The 25796-nt window shown below is 37.4% G+C and overlaps 1 protein-coding gene across 1 annotated transcript in view; it reads right to left on the reverse strand.

The window, feature by feature from the left end:
• Positions 1-2729: 2729 nt before the first annotated feature.
• CDH6 (cadherin 6) overlaps positions 2730-25796 on the reverse strand; it is a 96686-nt gene continuing 73619 nt past the window's right edge. The window contains exons 4-12 of the mRNA XM_053977697.1: positions 24283-24402; positions 22157-22324; positions 20463-20650; positions 18794-19047; positions 12898-13034; positions 8361-8482; positions 7448-7565; positions 7109-7360; positions 2730-3220 (exon numbers count right to left, since the gene is read on the reverse strand). Coding sequence (XP_053833672.1) covers positions 2730-3220; positions 7109-7360; positions 7448-7565; positions 8361-8482; positions 12898-13034; positions 18794-19047; positions 20463-20650; positions 22157-22324; positions 24283-24402 — 1850 coding nt within the window. The remainder of the gene's footprint in view (positions 3221-7108; positions 7361-7447; positions 7566-8360; positions 8483-12897; positions 13035-18793; positions 19048-20462; positions 20651-22156; positions 22325-24282; positions 24403-25796) is intronic.

Here is a 25796-nt window from a genome sequence, read left to right on the forward strand (position 1 = left end):
GTGGCCCAGCCCCTTCAGGGCACTGTAGCTGTCTTCAGTCAAATGCCACCAACTCCCTCTTCCCAGTGAGCTGGGGGTGGCTTGCAGGGCTGAACAACATCACAGCCACCTCTGCCATCCCTCCACACACCAGTCTGTTTCCTTGAGGCTTAAGGAAGGGAAGGGACAGTTCACTGGCGCACTTCAGGCATCCAGCTGGATTCTGAGCTTGGGGCTATTTGCTGGAGGCAACCCCAGAGTGAAGGATGAGAGAGGGATGTGTTAGGAAGCCACTGGGGAGAGCCCCTGGCAGGATCTGCTGACCCCACTGACACTGTGTGAGGGGAATAGCCCGAAGTAAGGGACCTGTAGTGCTGAGTATCTGCTGTTCCTCCACGTATCTGAAATCCAGATGGTCTCTCCTGTCTGCCAGAGCCAGCTGTTGGACAGATTGTTTCCTAGAAGTTCCAATTTCAAGGAAGCCATGAAGAGCTAGGCTTTTAGCATCTTAAATAACTTAGGGGACCTGAAGATGACATAATAAAGCTCTAGCCATGCCATTGCCATTATGATGGTTGCAACAGCTCAGCTCCCCACTAAGAGATGGAATTGGGAACTACACCCTGTTGAACTTAAAACACTCTGAGCTGGTCCACAAAACCTAAAATTCCGTCATTGTGGTTGTACAAGTCTAATACTTGGGACTCTCACTGCTCTCTTTAACTCACAAGGAGTAATGAATTCCAGGGATTAATTTTTAATTGTGCTTAGTTTTCTGTTTATTAACTTTTTTTCTCATCTCTCTTTATTTCTGGAGTAAATTGGAGCTGTTTAATTTTCAAAATGATTAACTTAAGATTTGGGGGAGGACGAAAATAGATCCATTCCTGTAATTCTGGTATTAAATACTGTTTCAAATAAAGTAGAATAGATACACATGAGGTATTTTAAAAATAATAATTCCTTCTTTCCTTGGCACATTGCCATGGGCTGGTTCCCTGCTTTGGGACACAGGGTGGCGTTTAACTCCTGGAATCAGATATGCTCCATGGCAACCCCTTAGGGTTTTCTCCAGAGAGCCTCTCCTAGATGTCTGGGTTTGAAGAGCAGCCACTACATGTTTGAAAAACCATTTGAAATACTGAGTGGTGTGCAAGCTATAAAGAAAACTGTTTTGGCCCAAGATTATGGCAACTTCCCCCACTCCACACCTGGACAAAAATTACTTTGTTTGGCAAAGCAGATAAACATACACAGAGAAACTTGCAGTTAAAATTTCACCTTTTGTTGAAGTCTTTAACAACCCTGACTGAGTAGTTTACTTTAAATATGAATTATAATTATAAACCCCACTTTTTAGGCCACTGGAATGACCATTATTTGTTTATTCAGGGCTTGAGTCTGGAATAAAAAAAATGGAAACAACTACCCAAAAGCATGAAAAGTTACTTCATCTGGCAGAATGCCAGTGTTTTCCATTTCTAAAGCATTTTCCAAATGTCTTACATAGTTCTTGCAACATCCTGATGAGGTAGGCATTATTTCCCCATTTTACAGATAGCAAAACTGGGCAGAGAGTCAGTCAGGAATCCATCCCGGACATCCAGGCAGAGAAGGTCTGGACAAAAAAAGCACTTCCCACCTCTGCAGTTGCTCCTTTTGCCCCAGGGGGTGGCAGTCGCCTTGAGGTCACTCCTCCCCCACCTGCACACAAGAACAGGCAGGAGTAGCTGGATATGAACACCCTGACTACCACGTCGCCAGGACAGTCACCATCACTGAACTGATGTGCAGGTGGAGGCCGACTGAGGAAGTGCAAGCAAAAGCACAGTTATGATCTGTTCCTTCCTCTAAGCCATGACCTAATCCAGAGCTGGATTTGATGACTTTCCCTGTATCGCAAAGCAAGCCTGGGTTAGAATGGGGAAACCATCTAAGAATTATATACTGGGGCTACTGACCACACACACGTGCACACACGCACATCTCTCCAGCAATGCTAGGTCCAAAGAATATATACAGAGCAGTCAATGAACTATATATATGTGTGTGTTAGTATGATTCAGTGCAATTGGGAAACGGTGAGTTCTAGAGAAACACTCAGGTTTAAATGACCATTAAGCCTCTCTACTCTCCTCATGAGTAAAATGCGTGTTTGATATTCTTTTCTCAGCTTACTCTACTTGTATAATAAACCTTCATTCCATCACCACTACTTTTGACTATAATACATAGGGTAAACTAGGGTACCTCATTACATTGGGATGTGCAATACACAATCGACAGAGCAGTCGTCTGAGCTGAATAGTCTGAATACAAGTAAAAAGCAAGTGAGCTTAAACAGTAATATACTCCAATTTACAATATAAGCAGAACAAGTAAAAATATTGCTCCCCATCTGATCCTTTTTTTTTTTCCCTCCACTACTGCTGTGCCTGTAAGATTGGCTTGGTAAACTGGATGCACTCAAAAAATAAGGATTTTGCCTCTTGGAAGCTCATAAAATGATACTAGAGAAAGTTTTCTGATGGCTAACCCACATAGACTGCAGTCATTAGACAATTCAAATGGGTAGAATAGAGAACCCTTTCAAACAACTGTGGAGAAACAGAAAGAAATAGCCACTTCACATATCCCAGTGCTGTTTCTGGGAATGAGAAACAGAAAGAAATAGCCACTTCACATATCCCAGTGCTGTTTCTGGGAATGAGGAACAGAAAAAAAAGAGGAAAATAAAATAAGACAACATATTAAGAGTCTTTGTCACTGTCCATTGAGCCATACATATCTGCCAGCTTTTTAAACCGAGGTCCCCAGTCACTGAGGTAATCGTAGTCCTGATCTCCGTCCGTAGTCACCGACTCCAAGGAGCTGAGGGACTCGGCCACAGAACCATTACCTTCATACGCGTAGGTTGCTAATGAGTCATACGGGGGTGCTGTTGGATCAGTGTCATTTTCCTTTAACCTTTGGTTAATGAAATCTCTGACATCCGTGTTATCTCGTGCTGTTGCAGTCCGCCGCGGCAGAAAAAGCGTTTCTGGCACAATGTCTCTGCGTAATTTATTATCATCTATGGCTTCGGGATTCCTCAGCGTGCCAATATCAAATGCCTGGGTGTCTTCCTCTCCACCACCTTCATCATTATAACTGACAATGTTGTCTCTGATGTCTTCTTTGGAAATTATCAAAGGCTCTTTTTTCCGCTGTCGTCTCAGTGCTGCAAACAGCACCACAGTAACTGCAAACAAAAACAACAGTGAAAGAGAAAGGGAAAGAAGATTAATCCCCAACTCCATTAAAGCCCAGAAGAAATGCTGTGCCTCTGCTTGAGCTTGAAGTTTGAGAAGATGTTTCAAAAAACTGAAAATATGCACATCAGATTTTCAAGCTGCGCTTGCTCTGCCTGTGAATTCCTTGGGAGATGAAATGGCATGGATGCACAGCAGAAAGGAGATGTCAAGCTTGTAGAAAGCCAAGCAGAGTGTCTTTTTGCTGGTAGGCACTTTGTTACCCAGAGCCATATACTAATTTTGTCACCTTGATAACAGAACTAGTTTCATGACAGCTGGGAAGGAAGAAACACTTTCTCCAGAATAAGTAACATCAGTATTATTTATGTTGAACCCCTTGGACAATATGCAATGGACAAGGATGGTATCTACTGATCTTAGCAAAGCAGAATTTCAAAATAAGTAAATCTATGCTCCTCTGGGAAAAAAGCTTGGAATATGGAGTGGATTTTCAGCCACCACAAAGTCTGAGTTTTATTAACTTCCCTGGAAGGTTTTTACAATGTACATCGCCTTGAAAAGTACACAAATTAAATAATGAACTGATGAGATATGATAAAGGTATTTTTTAATCTGACAAAGGCAGATTTCTAGAACATATTTTATGTCCTTCATTTTAAAGTGTGTGTTTGCATACACATATTTTTCATTTAATTGTAGGGAAGGAATTCTTTCCATGATCCTGATGCAAATTTTAATATTTTTACTCACTAATGATTTTCAGTAGTGACGGAGAAGTGGACACAGAGTGTGGAAAGGGATATGGTCAACACTTTCCTATAGAAGTTCATTTCAGATTTCTTAGCTGTATTCTACATGGAGATGTAAATGGCTGAATACTGACAAATTAACAGTAGCAAGGAACAGGGATGCATTTCTGCTGTCAGTGTTGCTTTGGTAGTCTGAGGTTTGCAGTGCCTAGCATTTCAGCTCTGATGTGCAAACTCCAGGAAGGACACATCTTGCTGTCTTTACAGTTTTTTCATAGCAAAGCAAAGCAGAAATGCCTAAACTCATTGATGTGAGATGATAAGGTGGATCACAATGATCCTTCATGTCAGCTTTGCTTCTAAAATGGCATGTGAGTTAAGCACAGTAACTCTTAAAGAATTTTTTTTCAGTCCTTTCCTCGGTTGTAACCTTTTAAGGTCAATGTCAAGGACTAGGGTTGTACCCAACCCAAAACTTTATTCCATTGAACCTTATAATTCTTAGTTTCCTTTGACAGACAAATTTTGCTGGTTTTTTTTTTTTCTTTTGGTCAGGGGAGGTGGTTGTTTTTTGTTTGTTTTGGTTGGATTTTTGTTGGTTTTGTTGGTTCCAGTTTTGGTTTTTTTTTTTTTTTGTTTGTTTTTTTGTTTTGTTTTGTTTTGTTTTTTTTTTTTTTTTGGTTTTTTTTTTTTTTGTTTTTTTTTTTTTTGTTTTTTGTTTTTTTTTGTTTGTTTGTTTGTTTGTTTGATTTGGTGGTTGTTTTTTTTAAATAATAAGTTCCCTTGCAGGATTGATTAGGGCAAAATACTATCTGTAGCTGTGCCTGGGCATCTTGTAGATTGAGTATGGAAGGTCACCAAAAAGACAGGATAAAGTAGGAAAATGCTGTGTTTTACCATAGGAATACTGTGAATAAGGAAGAACATCTGTCAATATGAGTTGAAAGGAAATGGATGGTGAAGTTGAAGGATTAGGAGAGGTGGTTCAGATTGCATTAAGACCTCAGCCTACTTATGAGGATTTATTTATCGTGTCAGAGAAGGGTCCTAGTTTGAGTGATGCTTCTTTGTGCTGCTGTACAAAATTGTAGTTGTCTTCCTCAAGAGCAAAAAGCTGTGGCACTGTGTGGAAGGACTGGTGAAAGATGTGTATGAAAGAAGAGAGATATCTGGAGAATATTTTAGAGAATTTGAAAAACACAGTGTCAATTTGTAATGGGCTTCTGGAACAGTGACTGGTAGAATGGTCTGAGAAAGCAAAGGAATGATAGATTTTATATCAAAGAGTTGCAGAAGTATCTCATTACAAAAACAGTGTTACACAAAACATGCAAGGATGAGGCTTTGATAAATACTTCACGTCTGATCTGTGGATTTTACTGTTTTGTGCTGAACTTGCAGGAAAAAGACCCCATCATAAGCTACATGTTGAAGTACATCACCTTTATTTGCATGTCTGTGTTCAGCAGTATCTGAAAACTCCTGATAAGATGCTAAACTTACTCAAACTGCATATAAACCTAGCAATTTACAGGCACTTTTTGTTGCTGATAATCTTTGAGTTGTGGTTCAGGTCTGCCCAGAGTATTGTTTTTCACTCAGTAGTGGTTGCACATTCAAACCCTACAACCAGCCTGAAAATAGAAAATTATATAGCTGAGTTAATTGAAAATCTGCTTATGGTGCATGGTGGCATGAGCAGTAATTGACATAAAGTGCTGCTTAGCACACAGAATCAATTATTTTCGATTGACATAAAACAGGAAATCGTTTAATGTCAGATTGATATTAATGAGCAGAGTTGTACTAACGAGTGCAAGACTACCTGCAGCATTACATTACTTTTTCTGGTAAGGAACTTAATACAAAGTGAACTCAGCCCTTAGGGGCAATGATACTGTGTTTTGAGAAATGAATTTAATGGTGAATTAAAGATCAGATTGTTATTGTGGGAATCTTTTTTGAAAACAGGATAGAGCTTATTTGAGCAAGTCATGACTATATTGTTAGGGTCCAAGAACCACAACCTCATCTTGGATTCATTACTGGAGAGGGAAATTTTGTTAAAAGTAAAGATCAGGAAGACTCTGCAGTAGTGAGTAGCATGTCCAAGGAAGATAGGAGTATGGTAAAAAGAAGTAGAATCATGAAGGAAACATTTTCTCCCCTGCCTGGCCCCACTGTAAAATTGGTCTGACACCCTTCTTTTCTCCTATCATCCTAAAAACACATCCCAGAGAACAGCCTATGTTGTATTGTACAGTTGCCCCCAGATGAACAGGTACAGATAATGGCCAAGTGGCCAACTATCTCTGTTTGCAGTGCAAGAGGGGTGGAACCTGGCAGATATGTGAGAGATGTTGCAAACTGTCCTTATATATATATATATACATATATATATATATATATGTATATACATATATATATATATGTGTGTGTGTGTGTGTGTGTATAAAGTTGACCACCTGTAAGTGCCATAGCCAGAGCCCTCTACACATCCTCACCCTCAGGATTCAACCTCTTTCTAATCACAGGTGGCTGTAATGGAGGGCCCTGCAGCCTTTGAGAGAGTCCCTCAATATCATTCAGCATCCTTTTCCAACAGAAAAAAAGTACTGAGACTTTTTTCTCCTCAGTTTAGAAATGGAAAGTTAATTCCTCAAAACTAAGTTATCTGCCTTCTTTCTGTGGTCAACAGAAAGGGATGGACACCTGCAGAGGGTTATGAGTAATGTGTCTGGTCCTCCTTAGATACCAATAAAGGATGGGATGGGATGGGATGGGATGGGATGGGATGGGATGGGACGGGACGGGATGGGATGGGATGGGATGGGATGGGATGGGATGGGGTAAATGTCTCTCTACAGGTGTCTCTTTCCATTGAACAGAGAGTGGAGCCCAGCTGTCTCCTATCCCTCATATATCGCTAACTTTTAGATAACTAAGGTTAGATTGGTTGTGCCCTATACACCCCATCTGTAGCAGCCCTCAGAAGAAAAAATACAATAATATATGTACAGGATAAGACAATGATGTCTTTACTTTTCCTTTGTCCTAGTCTTGGAATAATCGTTACAGCAATGCAAAATGGCCATGAAAGGAACAAAATGTCCCTGAGCTACTTACCAAGTAATATAATGATGCAGAGAAGAATGGCAATAAGAGCACCAGTGCTAAGACCAGTAGGATGAATCAAGGCTTCTGCATTACAGGACAGCATCTTTCCTCGATGGTCACAAGCACACACCCGAATAGTCACCGTTTCAGTGCTGCTCTGGATGGGGTAATCATTGTCTGATATTACCACTGGCAAGAAGTAGGTACTTGTTTCATGCCGGTTATATCTGGTTTTTCGAGTGAAAATCCCTGCTGTGTTGTCTGGAAACACAAAGCATGCATTAAATCTTCATCTGAAGACTGAAAGCAAGGATAAGATAATAAAGAAAAGTCTTCCTAGAAATTCACCTCTGTTGTCCTGTAGTGTAAAGTTTGAGCTGCTGGCAGCCTCGGGAGCTAAGGAGAATGAAAACTGATGTCCATTGTAAGAGTCATCTTTATCAACAGCACTTAATGTTTGTATCAGCTGAAACAATAAGAACAGAATTATCTCCTAAGTCAGTGAACTATATATTTATTTACATATTCTAAAAAAAAAACCTGTAAAAACAATCTTTCATAATAATTTTTTTCTTCTGCTTCAAGGCAGAGATGTTGCTATGGTGAGCTCAAGAAAAGTCATTCATATGCTCCTGATGCTGTTTGGGGTCACCATACTATTATACTCCTAGGGAGTGACGTAATGAATTTGAAAGCTGGCAGGAAAATCATGTTGATTTCACCAGAAGGCTTGGGTTAATGCCACTGCAGATGGGTAGGAAACCTTTGCATGTGACAAGGAATAAAGATGAAAGGTGAGACAATCCAAGCTGAATTTATATTTATCTACCCAAATCTCATGTCACAGAAATTGCTTGGCTGAATCTTCCAAATCATCTGCAACTTTGAACTACTTCACAATAGGAGTAGTAGACTGAGAGTTATCTAGCAGGATATAGTTGTATCAAAGACAGGACCTGTAACATTTACAGACATGAAATTGTTTTTGAAGAAGACAGTGGAGGTGCCTGAATAAAGCAAAGGATGAAAGAATGAAAATAAATCAGGGGTAACAAGGTGCAGTACAGAAAATAATGCTCAAAAACATACCATCATGTCAGCTGGAAGAATACTGAGTGAATTCAGATATTGTGAAGCCACTGTTTAATTTTGCAATTAAGTTTGATGCAATGCAAAGTACACCGCTTGATGAGGTAATGCAAGAGTAGAAGTAAAACTCATTTAATTTGGAATATTTTCTTAGTACGAGCAGACAACACACCTGTTCTGCCTTTGCGTTCTCACAGACGAAGGTCTCATAAAACATGGCAAACTCTGGAGCGTTGTCATTTACATCCAAGACCTTAATGAACACGGGGACACGGCTGCTTTGTTTTGGGTTGTCTGAAATGACAAAACCAGAATTTATTTAGCCCAGTTACTGACTCAGTGCAGTGGAAAAAAAGGACAGACTTGGTGGCTCAATTCTCCTCATTCAGAACACTTCACTTACATTTTGTTGATTTCTGGTGAGTGTATTATGGGATGAATGTAGTATCATTACTCTAATTCTGTGTAAATATAGAGTTATGATGGAGTAGGAGTCCAGGAGTTATAAATTCTTTTGATCATTCCAAGTGTGATTATGAATGTATGTGTGATATATGTAAATATAATACTGGAACTAAATTAAATCTATTTATTAGCCCGACTGATACTGTTTGGTGGCTGTGAAGTATCTAGAACATATTCCCTTCCTTAGCTCTCCAACAGGAAGAGTAATGAGGATGAGATTGAGTGTTTTTTTTTTTCCTCCACTTGTTAAATATAATACTCTGTGCCCTACAAATCTTGTAGCACAGTTCCTTAAGGTACCATGATTATCATTATTTTATAGAAATATTGACTGCAGCTGTGATCACAGATGCTTTCTAACCTGTTGTGATTTTTTTTGTCTGATGTTCTAGAGTAAATACTGAAGTGTATCAGCTGAAAAACATAAACTCTATATAGAACCTGCAGATCCCCCTATGTAAACAATCTTTTTTTAACCTATAAGGACTGCATAGTGTCAAGAGACTGAAATTGACAGAGATATTCCTGAACACAGAATATTAGTGAAAACACTATCATCTTTCTGGATAAAAATAAAAACATCTGGAAGCACACCATACTGTATAGACCATTCCTTTTCCTGCTGGGAGGAGACAGGCTTTAGTCAAAATGATACACAGAATAAGGAAGAAAAGCAGTGGCAGTAACTTTGCCTAGGGCCATGCATGGTGAAATAGGAAAGATTCTGAGGCAAAAAGTCACACCATAACAACCACTGACACCTAAAATGGACAAGATCTGGTCCCAGATAAATTTGTCATCACTAGCTGAAAGAAATCCAAGAGACACTACCATTGATCCATCTCCTTTGTGCTGCATATCACACAATATCCACCTAGGATTATGTGGGTATGGGAATGTGAGAGAGAGAAATCTGAGGAAAAGAGTGTGATTGAGATAATTTCTTTCAGAACAAATACCTTCCCCTCTCCTACATGAGGGCTCCCACTGAATTACCTATGTTGATCTCCTACCCACGCTAATATGGTTTATCAATGCATTTCAACCTATCATTATAGCAGAACTAAGATTCTGCTATATTCTTCCACAAGCATTCATTATAGTAGCTTGCTGATTTTATTATTATATTTATTCATTATAGCAGATTCTATTTATTCATTATAGTAACTTGTTGACTTTAATACAAGTCCTATTAATGTGTTTATCATCCTTTTACAAATGTGAAAATGCCTTCTCCAAAATTGGCATTGGTTATTTGTATTACAGAGCTCAGTCATTTGGACAAAACGTTGTGCTTTAAGGCTCCACAGTCCCATTGAAGTTAATATGATTCCATTAGGCATAAACCTCTTTCTAATATCAGCCATTGGGCTAAATTAATTCGATGTATAAAATAACAGTTTATGTATAATATGGACTGAGCTGAATTCTTTGCTAAAATACATCAATAAAAGAGTTGAATTTTTATAAGAGGCAGAAATCAAAGGCATTCATTTGAAGTCACAGGACTATTGGCAAGACTATTTTGTAGGGTATACTTTTCAAACAAATACATTCAAATATATTGACAAACATGTTTCTTCTCCTCTAAAGAAGGAGAAGTTTTCTTTCCTGCTTTTTAAACCTTAACCTATATATTTTCATTTTACTTCTAGATGATTAAGGTTCTCACAATTAAAAATCATATTATAATAAACAGAAGCTTCATATAAACTCTAGGCTCTATGAACATACACCTCTTCTCTGATTTAATGGAAATCAATATACATCTTCAAGTCTTTTTTTGTAATATTTTGTGTCATCATCTTTCAAATTATTTGTGCAAATTAATTCATGTAGGTTCATTTGTTAGCATTATCACTTAATTACTGCTGAGCTCCATCTCCATAGACTCAACATACTGCCTAAATCTATTTCTTTGTATAGAGATATGTTTTCTGCTGAGCCAGCAATAAAACTGTTACAGAGGTGTTTTTTTTCCCAGAATACAGCCTCAAAGTCCTGCCAATGTTTGACTTACCCATAAGTATTAAGTAGCAAATATTTAAAAACACTCTGGGAATTGTCTTTGGTAAATCAGCTGTAATTCTGCAGCTGTGACTCACTGGCCCTGTGTCCCACGTTTTAATGCCAGTTTGTTGTCTCACTGTGGCAGATGTACTGACCTGGGGTTTCACCAACTATTTATGTGCAGCAGTCACAGCATGACTGATTCTCTGGGCTGCTGAGCAATTGCAGCTCATATTGGTGAAAAAGGAGAACATTTAGAACTGGAGCAATCTACATTTACTGACAATTCTAGACAAAGGCAAAACAACTTCTGTATTTTTTTTTTTAACTGTAAAGCCAAATCAAGAGCAGTCATCACTGAAAGGTGTTTCTGTTTATGACTTTATAATTATTTTTTTTCCTATATCAAAGGGAGCACCCACACATTTGAAGGCGTACCCTGCCTGTAACCTGATTGGATTTTTTTTTAGATTACTTCAATGAAATATACTTGGAGCTTGATGAGATAATGTCACCGAGAGTAATAAATGATTCTATGGAATTTAGTGGTATGGGACTTCAAGTAGCCTTGCTAGAAATTTCTGGGTTTGCCAGGAACAATAAGCAGTGGTACTTTCCAGTCTAGTCTCTTGAGACTAAAATTAGTGAATTGTCCTGGATCAGAAAAGTACATTTCAACCAAAAAAATTTCCTTTGGAAGACATATACCCTAGTTATTCCAAATTTTGTCTAGGCTTAATAAAGCACACCCTAGGAAGCAGGTTTGTTCCAGCCTGAAATGATTCAGAATAAAGAGGAATGGTAATTAAGACAGAAGCCTGTATCAGACTCAGGACGTTAAGTTGAGAAGATTTGGTCCAGTAGAAGGTCTGTGCTTAGGGGAAGAAGCAAGAAATCAAATGAGTACTTCCTATAGATGCTAAGCTGGATTTTGGACAGTTTTCTATACTGTATGTTATTTCAGCCCAGCTGGGGTCAATGCAAGTGTTCTTCCTATTGTCAATGCTAAATGTTCTTGCTATTCTTTCCTTTTAGGCATTTATTTTTCCCTTCTGCTCTACCCAGAAGCTGCCTTTAGTGTACAATTTTTGACCCTAGAACCCACCTTCAAGAACTTAATAGAAACACAGCCATGTAACTAACATTCAGTGTTTGGTGTGCTGAAATCCCATACCTAGCATTAAATGGTGCAAACTTTCATGAGACTGAGAAACTATTAATGTCCTGTCATTCCTATAGGCTCATACCCACTACTCCTTCATATAACCCCATTTGCTTGCCTCAGTAGCATTGTTTTACATCAGTTTTCAGTTTTAAAGAAGACTTACACAATAAAGTTGAGTCAAGTAATCTTGAACTTATTACACTTTTCTCACTGCTAAGCAGGTAATCAAGCCATATACCCATACAAAAAAAAGCAGAGCTTACATTTTCTCAGAAAAATCAAAAGCTTTTTAGCCACTGAGTTGCAGAGAAACATTGTGACAGTCACAGAACTGGTGCTTATATTAAACTTATCTACCATTCCACCATAAACATAGGCACCGTGACTCTGCAAAAGCAAATAAAATTGCATTCCCTGATATTCGAGCATGTGATGTACTTATAGATAATGTATTAAAACAAAGCATATTGTTTATTAATGCCAAGAACACATGTCCTTATCTTAAACACCTGGCATTTTGACTTCTAAAATCAGCGTGTCTAGTGTTATCACAAGATTACTACTTTGGAACAATCTAAACTAAGTGACAGACTGATTTGTAGCTGCAGCTTGTAGTTTCAAAGGTTGCACACAAAGTAAAAAATTGAGGTGCATAAAACTGACTAAGATCTGAGCACCCACCTCAGCCCAGCCATTTTAGCCTTATTTAAAAATATCCAGTCTGAATGAGACTGAATTCAGCCAAGGAATGCAGTTTGGCTTTAAATAATCTGTTTTGCTGCATAACAGTTTCAGAATTCAACAACCATGTTCAAAATTTAAAGTGGCTATAACTGATCAGAGAACACAGAACTGCCACCTTTTCTCCCTGCTACATTACCTCTTCATGAACTGTGTCCCTAATAAACACAAAACTGCAGACGACCTCTTGCAGAGTTACTGCTTCTTCATTAGTATTGAGTGGGCTATCCATAAACCTGACATGTGCCCAGCTGCGCTTTCCACACACTCAGCTAGAAGGCTAAATTCATTACATCAGGGACAGGAGTCATATTTAGGTTTAACTTACTGATCTCTGCTGCTATTACTGTAATGTTGTGCCACAGCAGTGTTTCCCGGTCAAGGGGTTTTGAAGTGAATATCGAACCATTGCCTGAATTGATGTTGAATACTCTGTCCATATCAGTGTGACGATCTACAGAATACCTGCAAATGCAGAGACAGGGGTTAGAGGAATGCTTTCCTTTTAATTTCTATGTTCTATAACCATTTTCTAAGACTAGACATCAAACAGCTAGTAAATGGGGTTTCCTTTTGTTTTCAGCACAGGCTTCAGAGTCTTTATGTATTCACACAAAGAGCTACTTCTGAGCTACTGGATAATGACACATTGGAGATTTGATTTAGAAGGTGGAGTATTGTCACTGAATAAATGAATTACTGCGGAATTTGCATACCTCTGAGAATCATCAAAGCTTTGTTTTTAGTGAAAAATGTGAAGTCTGTGTCCTGAAAGATACGAAGTTTATTTTAAGGCTGAGTTGGCTTTTCCTTTATAAAAACCTCTTTGTATGGACTGATATCTCAACTACTCCAAATCATTTCTGATACAAAATGTGACAGCTGGGGTGCTTTTGTATCTTTCACTTCCCAGCATTTAAAAAGGTTGTTCTCCCAAATCAAGTCAGCACAGAACAGAGATTCATTATTCCACGGTACATATCACAAAATGGTTTGTTGTAACTCATTAAAACTAACATTCTCAGCCCTGCTTGATGGTATCTATGTGTGCAAAGGAATGCTAACAAGCTCTGGATGAGCTCAGAGTCTAAATACAGATTCAAATTTTCAATCTGATCTTTTGCTTTTTCAGCTGTACTAAATCCAAGTTTAAAAGTAGAACTCTCCAATTCCCAGGAGAGAGCACTACTACCTAGATCCAAATGCTGTGACTCAGTTTCATCTCTCCTGAAGGAAAAATTCTTGCATAAATTATGGAGGTTTTTGACAGAAGTATGTCTCTGATGTTGCCAAAGCAAGAATGCAATTGCATTATTCTGCTCTTGTTTCCAGTCCAACTGTGTGCTCATGTACAATGCAGGACAGATCCTTAGGAAACCTAGTGTGCTCCCTTGGTCTTCTTGCACGCCACATCAATGGACACAAGGCAGCTACTGCTATCCCTTGTGTCCAGACAATGGTAAAGACAACAGCTGAGCTGGTAAGCAGTCAGATGAAAACTGGGCCATGAGAATGGCTGGCAGAGTTCACTGCCACCACAGAATTCAGGAGAATGCAGAGGCTGAAGAAAAATTTCTCTCCCCTGCTCTGCCCTAGAAGCAGCTGCAAGACATATCCTCCATTCTGCTCAGATTTCCTAGTGTCTGTGCAGTGTCCCTTAAATCCTGAGAAACACTTTGCATGAAAGAAGGAAAGAATAGAAGAAACTAGTTGAAATGTAGTTCTGCCAAAATTTTAAAATGAACTAACTTGTTAATTATCTTGTAACTGATTTTTTTTCTTCTTTGCAAATAAAACGTGGGATATAATGCCTACTGCAAATTAGACTTATTAGGTCTTATTCGAAAATAAGAATTTAAGTGAAGCATACCTTTCTAAACAAAACAATGGCAAGTATTAATTATTTGCACTGAACTCTTTTTCTTTTTCCATGGTAATTCCTAGGGAAGCACCCAAATGACATTCAAAGCTAATAGCACAAAAAGCTAATATATTTTTGTAGGACTTGCAAGGGCAAACTTAGCTAATTCTTCAGGAGTTCAGATTTAGTTTTCATTCATTGCTGTCACTTCACTGACAGTACTGCAATTTTGGCTACAGGAAGTCAGCTGTGGTGTCACTAACTTCGTTCCTTTATGTAGCATTGTGACGTTACCATCAGCTTGAAAAGTGCTACTTTGTTGAAATCTAAACAGCACGTGTGAAATTGTTGACTTGGCTGAAATGCTTACTAGGAAAAAGTTTATACAAACTGGTTTGACTCTTTTATATTTTGACTAAGTATTTGATATGGTAAACATTTCATTTTAACTTTCATTCATTTGGGTTTTTATATGATATTATGTTGTTATGTTGTGAATTCAATTATTTTCGATATTCTGTAGCTCATTTCCACACCTTTCAGCTGAAATACTTTGGTATTTCCATTTTGCAGTTAAATCTAAATTCTGTATTCTTCTTTGAAATGAAATATCAGGATTTTCCACAGTTTAGCTGTTCCAGCTAACTGTAATACTATGTTTCAAACTCTTATTCAGCAAGACATTTAAATAAGCAACTAGCTTTAGGCATGAGCTGTCTGTTCATTGGGGGTTTTTGCTTCAATTTTACTTTCACTCCAGCTTCGTATTTTGAATGCACTTAAAATATCTTACTGTCTTAGCACATTTTAATGCCTTGGTATATTACAATCACTATCTTTGAAAGATTTCCAAATTCAATCTGTGGCACAGTATCTGGAAGAAAAAAAAAAAGGTTCTGGACTTTTTCTAAGATTATCAGGGCTGTAACACTGAGGGCTTCTTCTTCTTCAAGATATTAAGGATTTTAAGTACAAGTATTTGTAAAGCCATATGTATATTCAGTCATTTGTAAAGTGGAAACTCAAACTCATAAAAAAAACCCAGCAGAGACAGTTTCTTAATGGAATGTTAATTTTATTTCTTCACATCCCATAGAAAATACATACAAGGTCAGTGCATTTAAAGTATATTCCAATTATACCATTAAATCTGCTCTAGAAGGATGATTTTAATAAGCTAGACTGTCACTTCTGTTTCTCAGTTTGCATAATCCAGTCTCTTTTGATCAAGGATTTTTAATTATGTTGAATTGGTGCTGATTCTGACTTCTGGATCACAACCTAGTAAGAATTAAGTAGACAACATCAAACTAATTTTTACATTTATTTAATGAAATTACGGGTGTGTATTTGTCAGACTTCAGGACTTCATCTCTTTCAAGCTCTGAGGATTTGACAAGCTAGGAAGTTAAAACATATCTATGTAGACTCCAGTCTCTCCTTGTACATAACAGGAAGAAGGGAAGGGTAAAAGAGAGAACCTAACACATGCAAATATGTTGTCAGTAAAATACACAAACAAAATTTAGCCTTACATTTGTTTGCAGATCATTCTCATCTGGGGTACTTTAGTAAATCAAATCACAGCAGGAAGACAGTTCCAGTGACTGATGAACTTCATTATGCCTCTGAGGAGTTACTATAGCAAAAAAACTCAGCTAGCAATTTAAAAAGATCTGATGTACAATACAGCAGTGCCAGTTTCAGCATTGTTTTTTTTTTTTTTTTTTTTTTTTTTTATCAGTATGCAGAGGTTCATATTATATATGAGTAGATCAAACACAAGTAGAATGCAAAACTTTTTTTTTTTATAACACCTCTGGACTGTAGAGTGCTATTTGAGAGCATCTCAATGTTACTACACTTGGACACATATTCAAATATAGCCAAACATGTACTGGTGTATTTTTGTAATATCTCAATGTCAAATCAGAGCAAAACTTACTTAGAAGATTTAGACTGATGCAATTTAGCTCTGCCAATACACAGGTCACAAATGGTTATACAGCCTTACAACCAGGGCAGATAACCACTTCATATTTTGCTATCACTTTGTCTTTTGATGCTCAGCAGCTTGCTGTCTAATGCAACCACAAGTCAGGAAGATTTGTGGGTCAGGAAGGGATGTCTGTGTGAATTTTTCATAGTGCATTTTCATAATGATATTGTGAAGGTTTCCTTTAATGGAAGATCAAAGGGGCTTTCATCTAACAGAGTTAGGACTCAGTTTGTTTAAGAAGAGAAATCTTCACTTGAGCAGAGGAGAAAATGGAAAGTTTTCATTGTAATATCAAGTGTCTAAAGATTCTATTTTTAACTGTCAAGAAAAATTGACAAGCAAGTGACAAGTCATATATATACAGTCTAATTGCGTCTTCCCCAAAGCTCAGAGAGAAAATAGGATTTAGCATCTCTATTGCATGAGAGAAAAAAAAAAATTACCCTGTCAAAAAGATGCAGACTCAACCCATGCCCCTAAATTCTAGCAAATACCCAAGATATTAGTACCATAAAATTACATTTATTGCAAGTTAACATCTCTCAGCCTCTCTGCTGATTTCCTTTCTTTCTTACTGATTTTCATGTTTTATCTTGCTATGTTTATTTCTATTACTCTAATCTCTTTCTGATCTTTATTTTTCTTCTCCTTGCACTTGGCTGTTTCATGCTATTAAGGTAAAAAGTAGACAAGCTTTCTGCTGCACTGCATCAGTTTTGACATTTCTGCTAAATTTTGCTCAATAACTATCTGATACTAAAATATGCAAAGTACTTACACGGTATTAAAGAAGTGCCCTTTGAAAGTTAGATAAGTTTTAGCACACATATTCAATTAATAGCAAAGAGCCAGTAGGCAGTACTCAACAATGAACAGCATAGTCCCTATCCACTGTAAATCACTTATAATTAGGAGCTGGTGCTGGTGTGAAATGCAAATGGTTGTAGTTATCACCACAGGGAAGGAGGGAAGCACTCCCCTTACTCTCCAGTGCCATTAGATATAAAAAAGCAGATTCCTATGAAGACTGCAAGGGGCCTGGGTGTCACCCCAACCAATTTTTCATCTTCATGCTAGCATGCCCATGCCCATGAAAATATGCTACAAAAGATGTTCATTCTGTCCTGGGGCCTCACCAAAGTCAGCAAAACATTATGCTGCTCTTTAAGTGAATATGCTCTGCTGGCCCAGAATGCCAGAGAATTGCTGCATGTCATGATATAAATTTAAGAAAACTTTAATTAAAGTAAGGAGGTTTAGTCTTGAAGAGAAATTCATGTATAGGGCATGCTATGCAAACTGAAGATAGTTCCTGCCAGAAACATTTTAGATTTAGCCTGTTCATCTAGGAAATTAAAATTATAATATTTACTGCTTTCACAAGATGAGCTAAGAGCTTAAAAATTACTCATTACTGTAAGAAATCTTGATAAAAGATAATTGTTTGCACAAGTGTAAAGTATTGATAGATTAGATTTTATTAAACCTGCACTGTTCTATTTTGATCAAAGGCAACTATTGAATTTCCAAGGAGCCCAACTCAGAAACTTGCTGAAAATTGACCTGGATTTAATATTGCTGCACTTTTCGATTCCCCCTCTTGCTGCCTTGTCAGTAGCAATGAACTTTAATTAAAGAACACAAATATTTAAAAGTTCTTTAATACTCTATCCTGTATGACTTAAGTACTCCAGTATGCACTGAAACAATACACAATTCACAAAAAAAAGAAGACTTAGGTATAGCTACTCCAACCTTAACATTTCCTTCACTTCCTCTAAGAACAGTTTATTGATTCATGGCAAGTTTAATTTATGAAGCTCATGAGACTGACTCTTATCTTACAAGCCTTGCACTTATATAGGTGAGATCAGAACCTGGGTGTGCACATGAGCTGATTTTGAGACATTTCTACTTGTGATTTAGAAAAGATGAATGTGGCCTCTGTCAAACAGGTTTGGACAGAAGACAGAAGAAGAAAAGACTGCTGAATCACGCCCCTGTCATGTAGCTAAGAGGATGCACTGCACTGCACTGGAAAATGTTAAAGGTGGAAGGAAAACACTAAGATTTTCTCAGTGGTCTTTTTGCAGTAAATTTTTTCATGGTAGAAATAACCACACACATTAGTTACTAAAGAGATTAGGATATAATTCAAGACACAAAGGCCATGCAAACACATTCACATATACCTAAATATGTTCAAGTGTGAGAGATCATTTACCATGTACAATACTCCATATTCAAGCATGCCCTACAATTCACATTGTTGCAAGTGAGGATTTTTTTGTGTGTGCTGACATGATAAAAGCAAAATCAAGGCTGTAAAAAATTTACAGGCAAGCTGAAGTAGTATATGCTTACTTGACAGGATTCTTGGCAACATCTGGATCCTGAGCAGTTACTGTTCCTATTACACTGTTTAATGGAACATCTTCTTTCACTTCCATTATGTATGCTGGTCTGCTGAACATGGGAGGTTCATCTACATCCTCCACCTGAATTCTGACTGTGGCTGAGTCTTTGAATGGCCCCAAGTACAGGAATCGAGGGTCCACATGAGTGTTGGTAGCTTCCACTTTGAGAATATACAAGTTTTTGCTTTCAAAATCCAATGCCTGGGAAGGAAAAAATAAAGTTTAAGAAGTCAGTGGGGATTGCTGTGATTCTCAGCCAGATGAGCAGGATGAATGGTGGGAAGCCTGTGCTAGATAATGGGAGCCTGACCTGGAATTAAAATGCCAGCAGAAAGGAGAAAGGGCTATATGCCCAGATAATACACTAGGAAGAAAACCACTTTTTCAAGGAATTCTACACCTGGAGCTCCTAAACACCAGGAAATTTTCTCATACAACCTTAACCCTTCATGTCTGTTATTCAGTAATTTTTGGTATTTTGATGATTTATTATCTATTTCCTGCCCACAGGCACCACACACTAAAGGAGGGAAGATTTTCTAGGTGTTGCTTGTTTAGATACTGGCATTCCATCACCAAAATGAAACACCATGGCATTTAGTGTCTGGATATCCAGGACCACTCACAAAGCCTAATATGATTTTATGACAGGCTATGACTATAGCATACACCATTAAAACTACAAAGAAACAGCATTTAGAGACTCTGTTACTACTTGGAGAAATGTGGGGACAGTAGTCACCCCGTTTTTCCATTACATTGTAGAAAATTCACAGCTTCTGTCAGCAACAGACAGAAATACAAACGGAGTTAGACTGATATCCTAATCAGACCCTGGAAGGCATCTCCTAAAAAACAAGTAATGACAGGTGTCGTACTGATATCAACAAGCAAGTGCATGTTTGGAAAATCTACACAATGTCTATCTAGTGATGACTGAACTTGAATTGATGAAGGATGATATCTGTAACCTTATCAAGTTTGCCTGATAACCCACTGTAAACAATATTTCTCAAACCTTTTCTGACAACCAATGTGCAGCCTAGTAGATGATGTCCACTGTGATCTTGCAAGGCACTGATTGTTTTTTCCAAAGCAAAAGCATGCTGATAGATATATTAAATTTTTACAAAATGTGAGTCAAAAGAAATTTGTCCACATACTATAATATATTATAGCTGCAGAATCAACATACTCTTATAATGAAAAATAGGCAATGTAATACTCATTATTTCTGTGGTCTTAACACAGTATCTTCTCCTAAGTGAGCAAAACCTGTAAGCAACATAGAGAAACATTTGGTTGGTGGAGATTCCTTGAGTTTTTCTGTGAGTATATTCAGTCTGCAGAATTTTTTCTCAGTTACATCGCACTCCTTAGGTAATTTACTCTCTCAGGTATTCCAAAGTTTGTGCATTGGTTTGGTAAAGAAGGTATAAGAGAAAGGTTACCAATTGCTTGCATAAAAGAAACTTTACATGTGTAAAAATTTCCAACAAATAGAATTTGAATTAACAAAACATACATATTGCACTAAAAATGAAAACCAAATATGTGCTAGATAAAGGTTTGACTGGTGTTTCAGAGGCTGGGGTTAAGTGTGTTAAGATGTGTACCTTTTTCACAGTTATAATTCCTTCCTGTGTGTCCTTGTCTGTGGTAATTCCAAACATGTCATATCCATCCCCCTCAGTGATGCTGTATTCAATCTCTGCATTTTCATCCACGTCAGCATCGTTAGCTTTTATCCTGCCAACCGGGGAGTCGAGTGGCATAGACTCAGGAGCTCTGAACTGGTATGTGCCTACAGCAGACAGAGAGGGAAACTTGGTTAGTCAGTCTCAAGGTGCTTTGGACACCATCTCTCGGTCCACTGTCCACATTGGGCATGTGCAGGTGAGTTAGTAAGTTGCTGTGTCTTCCTGGACCAAAAGACTTCAGCTTCTGCTATACTTTCACGTGGGTAAAAGTTACTTATTTTTCTACCTGTTTTCTCATATGGAGGATGGGCATTTTGCTTTGCTATAAACCTGTAACTTTAGCAACAGATGTCCCTTTCTGGATGTTCTCATGGTTTCTGTTGGCTGTATCAGAAGTGTGTTTGAAAAATGTCTTGAGGCCAAAGGGCAAATATTAAGAATTGTCAGAATCTAGTGTAGCTTAGTAACATTAAAACTGAATCCAGCTCAAATACCTATTAAAAATATACTACATTGAATTTTTGTTGGAAAAAAAAATCCTCTAGTTTTGGAATGTTGGCATTATGAAGCTGTATCTTTGCTTTTTACATTGAAGACACTTATGTCCAGAGATGTATAATTAACTCATTGGGTGCAGAGTGTTATATTTCTTCTTAAGTTGCTCTAATTTAAATGGAAACTCTTTGCCCACAGCTAAGAAGAGACTTTGAACCTAAATGACAAGTTGCTTCCAATAACTTTCCCAGTGACTTAACTGCCAAAGCTCACTGATTTGTCTGATAGTATCTGCAATTATTTTCTGTAACAGCTGCTCTTGACTTTGACACACACTGACACTGAGATACACACAGTAAAAAAGGAAAAAAAATTAGAGAGAGAAAGAAGGAAGTAAAGAGAGAGGGAAAGAGAAGAGGATGAAAGCTGAATCACTTTGAATCCCTTACAGCAATGAATGGTCATTAATAGAAATGACTTTCTAAGAGAGCTGGCACAATTGTTTCCCATAAGCCTCACACAGATATCTACTGAATTATTTGAGAGAGGGGAAGTAAATAGGCAGAAACACCTGGTATATTTATGTACATGCTTTTGGTTCTGTATGTAAAGAATATAGGAAAGTTCATTGTAGCAAATGCTTTCTGGTTATAAATACTACTTTCTATAGAATTGTTCTTGGGATATTTTTGCATACTTAAATAAATTTGTTTCAAAAATGTAATATATTAGATTACAACAGATACCTTAAAATGCAATCAATCATGAAGCCTGAAAGAAATAGTAATGAACAAGAAATATAGATTACGTTGATCAGTTATTTAAAAAGTAGGAAAAATAGAAGTTGTTTCTGCACATTAATTCACCTCTCAGACTGTCAATTGCAACTGGAGTAAAAGTATTAAATATTCATTTCCTAGTTATTGCAATTAGTCTTGGCATGATGCTATTGCTTAGTTATGTGTTCTCTTTTGCTTTCCTAAAGGAAGTTTGATACTCACTAAATTCACAATAGAAGAAGCAATATCTAAGGCAAACAAACAACAAAAAAAAACCAACCAAGAACCATTTTTGTCAATTTCAGTGTTAGAACATAGAATGTAAATATGCCATACTCTGGGGGAAGCGAGGTGGATTGTCGTTGACATCAGTCAGTGTGATGTTCACGGTGGTGGTTCCTGATAATCCGCCCATCTGGCCTCCCATGTCTTTAGCCTGGATGACCACTTGGTATTGCTCCCTATTTTCACGGTCCATGTTCAGTAAAGCAGTTTTAATAATGCCTGTAAACATGAAAATTAAAGAGTGGAGAGGCCACAGGTTGTGACTTTGATGGAAATTCTTATTACAAGAACAAAAAAAACTCTGCATAGTAAGTAAACTTTGCCCAGTACAAGTATTTACTGTTATGAGATGGTTCATTAAATTACAGACTTGTCATGTCACATCTCAGGCTTCTGCCTACGTGAGAGACACAGTATAAGTGGTACCCACAGAAAAATGTTCAACTTATTTGTGAGCCATGTTATTTTACATAACTATTTACCCTCTTTCAGTTCCATGCGAAAATCTCTCACTGCACTGGAAAAAGGCTATTTGTTCATTATTTTGACACATGTGGTAAAAAAAAAGAGAAAAGCTCACTTCAGCAAGACACCGTTAAAGAGTGCAGCAGCATTAAATGGAAGAAAAGAAATTAATTAAGAAAATTATGAGCATTCAAACATGCCTGAGTATATATACTTCTATTTATACACTGATTGAAATGATTTGCCAGTTACTTCCTTCTTCAAAGGCACAAATACCACTTATAAGGCCAACTACTACTGAAATTCAATCATTCAGATTTACCATGAAGCAAAGTGTTTGCATTCTCAATTGGTCTCTCAAGGTAAGAACGACTGCTTTGTAGGCAAAAGGGGTGAAATTCAGGTACTGAAATCCATGACAAAATTCACAGTGGCTTTGAAAGAGACATGTTTCACTCTAGAAGTTCTGCAATTGATTTCCATGGCAGGAAAATCAAGACTGTGGTTACTTAGCTTCCCGTCCCCCACACAAACCTCTTGAACGAAGTTTATTACTGGTGAACTCCCAGCTACTTTATCCCTATTATAACTCTAGAAGAGTACATAGTGTACTGTCCATGTCAGAAAGAGTGCATCAGTGCAAAAATTCTGGCTTCTGTTATCTAATACCTTATGCTTGAAGGGAAGCTCCCTTTGATCTTGGTTTTCCCTTTTTTCAGAATTGTGTGCACCCTTTCAGCTGAGGTTTCACTTTGAGATGTATAGTGTCTCCTTCCTTTTCCCTGCCTGAGTCTCTAAGATTTATCTAAGAAACAATCCTAAACCTGTTGAATTGTCTGGGATAATCTATTTCTTTCCTGTAAGGATGCTGAGAAGAACCGATTTCCCTAGCTTCCAGCAACATAACACAGTGGATGTTTCCACTGAAAGAGTTTCTTGAGATGGTCTGTTTCTTTTTGGAAAACTTAGTCAAAAAGCTTGGGAAGAGACTATCTATGTAGTCAGGTAGTCAATGGTGCACCAGATTCAGTCAGACAGTATATATATGCACAGGTTCCAAAGCTGTCTGTTAGTCAGACTATTAAAAATTCCAGTCACTGTGTATAATTTAAACATCTTCCAAAAACAGAACTCAGAACTTTGCGATTCTATTTGTGATCTTCTACTTTAGCGCAACAGTCAATTTTACCTCTTCTATCATTACTTTTAATTAAGATTTCTTTCATAAAATTAGCATTAAAGTGATATGTTGCAGATGCAAGAAATTATAATTACTTAAAACAAGTTTTGAAGAAGCAGACAGAGAAAGAAAACTCACCTGAACAAACCCTCAGTCTTAATTTAGCTATTATGAAGATCTATGAGGATTAAGCACTTTTTTCCACACCCACCTGTTTCTCCCTTTCATCTAAAAGCCAACCTATTTGGTTTAATTTAAGCATCCACTGCAGTTTCTGTACCCACTGCTTGTTAAAAATGATTGAAAAGTGGTTCACAACTAGTACTAATTGTATTTATTAGACTTTGCTGGTAAGATTAAAATAATGTAGGTGTCATGTTTACAGATGTATTGCTCTATTAAATTTGTCAGATTTTGCACTGAGTAAGATGTAATCTCTTCAAAGTTTTTTTAGTAATATATCCTAGCTCAGCTTAGCATGTCATTTTGAATTACAGACATCGTCACAGAATGACAGATAATATCCCCTGACCTGTCTCAGATTCAACGGAGAAATATGGTTGTCCCTGGAGAATGCTGTAGACAACTTTAGCACTGTTCCCATATGTAGGATCATCGGCATCAGTTGCAGTGACTTGCACAACAAAGGTACCTGCAATGAAAAATTAAAGAAAACAAAAATTAATAGGTTTTTTTCACAGCCAAGACAGTTTATGATGTAGAGAAAACAAAAAAATTCATGTTCAGGTCAGACTTGTGGCAGGAAGTAAGAAATATTCTTATTTTGTAGAATTTTCTCTGCTCATGAAGGGCATAAACTCAAAATAATACCTGTCTTATTCTCAACTCATTAAAATACAGTTATTGACTGGGTATGTGGATCCTTCCTTCATGAAGGAAACAGAAATGCACCCCTCTCTAGATATTGTAAGCATTCAGAACCTGAATCTAGGTCAAGAATATACTTTTGCCAATCTACTCATACTTGTAAAGTATTTGACATAAGAATGTAAATATGGTTCTTCATGTGTTTTCTAGAAAAAGAAATGGTGTTGAATCTTAGGCAAAGTGTTAAGAAACATAAAAAAATTAGCTTAGATTTTGGCATTTAAAACCATTTGTGAATAAAGTGTTCACATATTAAAATGTGAATATTAGGTTCTCATTTCATCAGATTAGTTTTCATCCATGTGACAAGTCCCATGAATGAGGGGAGAGCGTATGCCCCAAAGTCTTTATTTTCATATTGCTTGAGCTTTATTTTAATCTCACTCTTGATCATGATTAATTAATGCTTCTCTCCCTGGACATTATCTCAAATTAGAAATGTGCTTCTTGGAATTCAACCATCCATTGCTCTCTGACAAAGAAATCAAAATGACCTCCCTAAGAATCTAAGAATCAAAACCTGTCTACTTCTCAGGAAAAGATGTCATCTTAAAATAATTTTCCAAAGAAGTTTGTTTTGTTTTTTTTCTTTTTTCTAATCTTGATTGATTTTTGCAGCTCAATATATTTTAAATCAATAGAAAGATTTTGGTGGACTTCAAGGGACTTTGGAGCTCTTTTGCGTGGAAAGAACAACAAAGGTCATAGGAAGTTAATGGCATATCTCAGAACCAATGGGTGACAGAAATGTGTACAACCCCTTCTGCACCCCCTTTTCCATTTTGTTTACCTTCCTGAACTAAATAAGGGGTTGCTTAACAGATCTAGGAGTGGTATTGACACAGATGACCATGAAATACCATATTACTAACACATATTAAACTCAGGTATCATGTAACAGAGGTCAACTCAATTTCATTGACATTAAACCAGATGGTATTAACTTGCATTTTTTTGTGGTACAACAGAGGGAGCACATTTCACCCAGCTGACACCTCTGATTCCAGCAAACTGTTGCACTATTTTCCTGGATTTTAATATTTTTTTTTTAATGTCTCAGGTGCTTTTACTCCAGACTCAAACAGCAGATGTCTCTATTCAACACTTGTAAAGTCTGGGCCCTTCAATAACTCCACAGAAAGAAGCCAGACCAGATAC

This window comes from Vidua macroura, chromosome 1 (assembly GCF_024509145.1).
Source record: "Vidua macroura isolate BioBank_ID:100142 chromosome 1, ASM2450914v1, whole genome shotgun sequence".
NCBI lineage: Eukaryota > Metazoa > Chordata > Aves > Passeriformes > Viduidae > Vidua > Vidua macroura.